Genomic DNA, 6,550 nt, shown 5'->3' with positions numbered 1-6,550 from the left:
TTAAGTGTGTCAGCATTGTGGATTTGGAATGTTGTTTGGTACAGAGAAGTGCAATACTCTTTTGTGCATGCTGAAATAACCTTTTTTCATATTTTATATCATTTATTTATTGCAACCCATTCAGTTTTTGATCTGAGAAATGTTTTGACTCTTTGAATATAATCATTGCTTCCAAATGTGGCTAATAACAATATTAATTTATCTAACTATTTACATAATTGCTATTAAACCATTGTGATTTATTATCTAATTGATATTGAGAACATCGCTAATATTTTGTTTTTTCTATAACTTTGTATTACGAGTAAATTATTAGATTCTATTCACATAGGGACCTAACCAACAGTGGTGAAATAGAACCAGTGCATGTGAGCAATGATACGGAAGTAGGAATTGTATGTGAATTCGATTTCGGATGGGATAAACGTGGCAATGGATTTACATACGACAGTACAAGTGGTATGCATAAAATATATATCGTATTCATAGAAACTCTACTTGTATAAAGCAGAATTTGTAATCCTAATTTATTACGTGTTATTAAGGTCGAGGGTCTGTCGTCGGACATAGAACCAAAAAAAATTTAGCCTGGGAGGTTATGATCTCAACGTGTCGTATGTGCGATCGTGGCCATGCTCAAGAGGAACATGATTGTCGAAAAAATCATCAAGGTAGCGCCAAGTCAATGGAACCCGCTTCAGCTGTGAATCTTGTAGTGAATAACACTACTTTCCAGGAAAAAAAAGTTCGAGTTGATGTGCTGGTTGGAGATGAAGACGCTTCAACGATTTGCCATGTTCAACAAGCCGCTAATCATAATGTGGAAAAATGGATTGACATAAATCACACAGTGAAAAAGTTCTCCAATAAATTGTATGCAGCTTCAAAGAAGCATAAATTCTTGAAAGCTTCAGTAATAAAGTATCTTAAAAGATGCTTTTGCTATTGTATTGCTCGAAACATTGGAAATTCTGATGGATTAAAGAATGGATTGCGAAATATTGCCAAGCATACTTTTGGACAACACGACACCTGTGGAGAATGGTGTAAAGCACAAAATGATCCAGGCTACGTTTTCCAACATTTGCCAGAAGGCAGGCCTTTTTCTTCAAAAGCGTGGAACGATGACTTTGAGCAGATTTTGGAAAGTTACATGGAAAAAGCAGAAAAGATTTCTCCAGGTGGTTCGTCTCAACGAAATGAATCCTTCAACCACATGGCCGTCACACGTGCACCGAAAAGTCGATTCTATGGATCAACACCTGCCCTATCCTATCGAGTTGCTGCCGCTGTATTGCAAAAAAATGATGGAGCAGACCACATGACAGAAGTCAACCGAAGGGCAGGCTTGTCTCCTGGTAAAGTTACACAAAAATATCGACACATGATGCAATCCAAACGGGAAATAAAAGCGAGACGACAGCAGACAATCCAATTTAAACGCAGGAGATTATTTCTTAAAAATAAGAGCGGTCCTCAACAAAGAAAAGAAGGATTAACATATATGAGCGGAATGGGGCCCACGATGGAGAAAGCTATAACCGCAACATGCGCGATTAATGAGTTCATTCCTGAGCTTGCTCCACTCCAACTATCGAGCATATTCGTGCATATTGCTGCTAAATGTGGTGCTCAATCGTTTGAAGCGTATATGATTCCTCAACAACCCATCCATCCCAAGGCTTCGGAAATAACTGGATTTTCCGTCGACAATGGTTATCTGCTATATTTCAGACAAAGAGTAGAAAGTACTTCATCAGCCACAGCAGCCAAAGACTTCGTGGACTTTCTATGCAATTTAAATTCGCAGATTTTGATTGTCGGACACAATGTCATCAAGTTCGATGCTCCCTTGATATTCCGGTGGTTGGCAAAGCACGATTTGGTTGAAAAAATGTGCTCTATCACATACGGTCTGACCGACACAATCCCACTGCTTCGACAAGGGAAAATATCAAAGCAAGACGTGTTAGCAAAACAGTATCTCACAAGTCCGGAGTGGAATTCATTTCATGAAAAAGCTCACAATGCATTAATTGATTGCTATCTTCTCAATGGTCTTTTGGAACATTTTGAAATAAATGATGAAGTTCTCAAAAGTAAAGCTTTGTCATTAAGGGAATTTTTTGAGCAACAAGCAATGCTGCGGAAACAAAAAACTCTACTTCCATTTCTTCTTCCACTGAAAAATGCTGTTTCACGCACCATGTTGAACAAAATGGCACGGCATGGTGTAACTATGGAGGAGTTACTAAGAGAATTTCAGCTTCACGGAAATAAAGGCATCGAAGTCAGTCTGGGTGTGCGAGTGAATGGGAAACCAAGAATAACAACAAATAAAAGAATTGTAGAAAATGTAATAGAGTGCGTAAAAAATTTGGTATAAAAAAATATTTTCAACATTTATGAGTTGTGCTGAGCATGGTTTTGAAAAAAAAAACTATTGTTTCTCATAGGGTGATATTTTTATTTATATTGTTAAAAAAGTTGACTAAATAAACAAGCGATTCTCAAATTTTTGTCCTCGCCTTTATTTATCCTATTCAAGTTGCACCGACTCGCATGAATATTTTTTATAATTAAAAAATTATTATTTCAAAATATTATGCATTACAATTTATTTGTAAAACTTAATTTATTCATGAAACAAGAAAAAATACAAATAAATTTTTATCACTTTTAAAGATTCTCGAGAAGAATTTGAAATTCCCGCGATTACCGACTTTGCCCGAAGCTTCAATCAGCTGTTACCAGCATTGCAACGTAATGTCTGCCATCCGCTTTCGTCACGTCAAAAACGATAGTTTTTTTATGTTTTCTTCTTTGAAAGCGCCGTAAGGTAATGTTTTTTTTTTTTTAACAGAATCTGTGATAAATTTTCTATACGATGAAACCTTTTCAGAAGCTCTATCACCGATAAGATTTTTTACAGTTAACGTTATTATGAGTTCTTCCATAAGGTACTGTGTTAAAAGCTCAACATTGTAAATGAAATTATTCAAAATTTTGCCCCGCAAGAGGCCTCGAAAATAGGCTCATTATGATCAGAAGACCTTAAACTATCATTTACTGCAAAAAAAAGTGGACATTCACCGTACTTGGTCGAACGGCCGAACTACTTTAAGGGATTTAGGCCAAAAGAGCTGAACTCCAACTCGATACTTTTACAACAAGTTAACCATAAGTTTATTTAAGAAGTTACAAATGGGAGGTTTTATTGCCTCGAGACCAATCGTTACAATTCTCGTCAAAGACTGTCGAATTTTGGGTTAGTCGATAATTTTATAGATTTGGGGCTTTTCCCCTTCTCGTGCGAATATAACCTAGATTTCCTTCTGGAAGTTTCGATGTTGACATCGAGGGTCGATGCGCTCGTTCGGGAGCATCGATATTTCATCATTGCTGCGTTTGCGCTGAGAGTGCTTAATTTGTTTTAATGAGTGCGATGTACGGGCACAACAGCTAGGTTTCGACAATACACACAATAGTTGGATAAGTAAGGATGATTTGTAAACAATAAAGATGAAAAATTCAAAGTCTGGTTTATTTTAACGACCTTTCCCCCACGAACAGCAGATTCGAAGGAAAAAGAATGACAGAGATTCACAAAAAAATTTTATTTTACATCAATTACAAATGTACAAGTTTTTGAGGAATATTCCTCTCTTACAGAATTTTCTTATTTCGTATAAATGTCCTCACTCTCACAATTTTTTTTCGCCTTCAATATACTCTCAATTTCCAACACTCGTAAGCACACATTCACAATGTCTCCATAGCTTCGGAAAATTCGGGAATACTGTAATGACCCCATGGCAACGTGCCTACCGTGCCAGGTATAACATAGAGCTTGTCATCGTGTGGACGTAGAGCGATTTTTGTCTCCGTAATGGTATATACATTATGTAATGTTGCACGAATTGAAGATTGACAACGCTTCATTTCAATCTGCTCACCGAGGCATTTCACATAATCGTCGAATGTTATGGTTCTCGCAACAACATTACTCTTGACTCCTTTAGCTTTTTTAACATCGTTCTTGCCCTCAACTCGCGTCGCATACATCTTCGATCTCAGTCCAACGAATTCAGTCATTATGGCCCCATTGTTCTCATCTTTCATGAGACCCGGAACCTTTTTGTTCACAAGCGGTATGCCATAGACGTTGTCTGGGGGATAGTTACTGGTATCATATTTGTCGTGATTACATTTCATGTCCCCATATGCACCTTCACACTCAATATGGTAAATTAAACTATCAGTATCTGTATACATGACCTTACATTTATTCTGATACGTCGGCATCATGAACTCGTGATGGAATTCATATAAACAAATTTTTGAAATATCTAAAATGGACATGCCAACATATATCGGTTTGTTAAACATGACTTGGAGATTTCGCAACTCTACAGCGATTAAATTTTCCGGAAAAATACTTCTACTGTGAAAGTTAGGTATAGTAATCATAGCTTCTGCTCCGTATCGACCTGCCCATTTCGTTAAAAGTTTAACTTGAACGTGACTACGAACATCCTCCATAGTTTTTCCAAACACAGCATTATTCATTAATTTGAACAGATTTTTTTCAAAATCATTTTTCGCACGTGTACGAAACTGTGTATTCAATTCAATGTATGTTTTGAGCCAGGAAGATTACTTAAACTTCAAGACTCTGTGTATTTTGGTGATTTTCAAACCATGTTTCAAACACTGCTGTAATGCACGATAATGTATGACATATCGTTTTTTCGCATTCACCGTTGCAAGAAGCTTCTCTTGCTTCGTGCCCGGAGGTTTATCATGCATTGGACAAAATGGCAAATCACTACGTGCATCGTGCAAGTGTTTTGGATATTCCAAATCAACCTCCAGTATATAACCAATTTCAGAGTCAAGTGGATGAGACTCGATGTTGAAGTTTACAATGCCTTCAATCCATTCGAAATCTGCATAAGGCAGTGGTTGACTCATTGCCCATCCATACAAATTGTTCACATCAAAATACATCAAGTATGACGATGGAATAGATGGGTCATACGAGTTCATGTACTTGTCATTGGCACGGGCATGTCTTTTGGAGCATTGACTAAGACCACCTCGAATACCTCTCTCCACGAACAATAACATATCAATGTCTGTGAGCAATTCAAACTTTACTTTGGTATATTTCATCATGGCATCCCAGGTATATCCGGGGAGAGTGTAGTAAAACGCAGGGTCAAGACCATAACTTTTTAGACAAGTATCGCGGAAATTCTCAAAGATATCGGCTAATAGTAATACGTCAGTCTTCAATTATAAATCGCTGTATTCACCGAGCGTTCGCGTTGAAAATCGTTCCCATACATTTTTCGCATGTGCATACTCCTTTTCGGAGACTGTTGAATCAATTAAAGGGCTGTAAAATGCTTCCCGCGGTGGAAGCTCCGTTTCATTCAACTTTTCAAAGCTATCAATATACTCGTACGGGAAGACACCTTTCCGCGTTAATAAATGAAAATGGTCTACATCTTGAAATTGTGATTTTAACGTTGCGAGTTTGTCGGCAGTTAAAAATGATGCTAATTTATCGAGACTCGTATTGAGAAATCTGAAAGAGTCGATGAAACGTAATTTTATATTTTTCCGCGTGTCTTTGTCTGTTTGAACCGTTTTCGAGAAGGAGATGTACTTTTCTTTTGTTATCGGAAGCAAATCGATTTTTCCCGCGAACGCAGTTGCAACTTCTTTTATGATGAAATGCGCGTCATAACCGGATAAATTATGAAAAATTATTGGCATGAAAAACGAATTTTGATAGTTTAAATTACAATTTGAATGAGCCGGACCTCTGAATTGGCCTGTCAGATGGCAATGATCGCGAACACGCTCATCACCTTCGACAAAAGGTTTCTCGCAAATATGACACTCTTTGTTTTCCCGAAATTTTTTCCACTCTTGCGGAGTCAATTGTTCCATTGGAACGTTCGTTAGGAGATTTTTTTCAACGCGCAAAGCTAATTGTTTTAGTTATTCGATGAACCATTCCACACAGTCCTCACCTCGGCGCTCGTGATATCCCGATAGTGAATCATCGTAAGAGCACTTTACGTAATATCCAACGCTGAAGACGCGATGATGTTGGATCTTGTTTTTCTCTCTCTCTCTTCAGCGCTGGTCTTTTTAAAGATACACTCGAGATCGGCGTATACCACGAACGGGAAACGCTCCTTCCGATTGGCGTTCGTGAATTCCAGCCATTTGTCGTTTTCACCCGGTAGTCGAACAGCACAATCGTTGAGTACGCCGCAATCCACCTCATGTAACTGCAGCTTTTCAATGGTTGCGAAGTAATGGAGGCAACTGTAAAATTTCAAATTCTTTTTAATATTACATCATAATGGTGAAGAAGAAATGACTACAGTTGTATTAATTTACTTACCGATCACAGATGAATTTCTTGTGTCCATCAGCATTGAGTTGTGAGTTGACAAGCCGGGATAAATTCTTGATGCAAGCAAAGTGTCCAATTCCACATCCCGACACGTCTTCAATGTACAGCAAGTTG

At 37.8% G+C, this 6,550-nt stretch overlaps 1 protein-coding gene across 1 annotated transcript; it reads left to right on the top strand.

Moving 5' to 3' along the window:
- The first annotated feature begins 254 nt into the window (after positions 1-254).
- LOC122408444 (uncharacterized) lies at positions 255-2,386 on the top strand. The gene is made up of 3 exons (XM_043415237.1): positions 255-459; positions 546-671; positions 737-2,386. The coding sequence occupies exons 2-3, from the start codon at positions 633-635 to the stop codon at positions 2,384-2,386; spliced, it is 1,689 nt and encodes a 562-aa protein (XP_043271172.1). The 5' UTR covers positions 255-459; positions 546-632.
- Positions 2,387-6,550: the final 4,164 nt, after the last annotated feature.

Source organism: Venturia canescens, chromosome 3, assembly GCF_019457755.1.
Source record: "Venturia canescens isolate UGA chromosome 3, ASM1945775v1, whole genome shotgun sequence".
In the NCBI taxonomy this organism is placed as follows: domain Eukaryota; kingdom Metazoa; phylum Arthropoda; class Insecta; order Hymenoptera; family Ichneumonidae; genus Venturia; species Venturia canescens.
Note: the sequence above shows the minus strand (reverse complement) of the source record. Positions and strands in the feature narration are given on the sequence as shown.

Coding starts and splice junctions, on each gene's coding strand:
- LOC122408444 (XM_043415237.1), top strand. CDS start 633: ATGCTCAAGAGGAACATGATTGTCGAAAAAATCATCAAG. Junction 672..736: donor TTGTCGAAAAAATCATCAAG/GTAGCGCCAAGT, acceptor ACTACTTTCCAG/GAAAAAAAAGTTCGAGTTGA.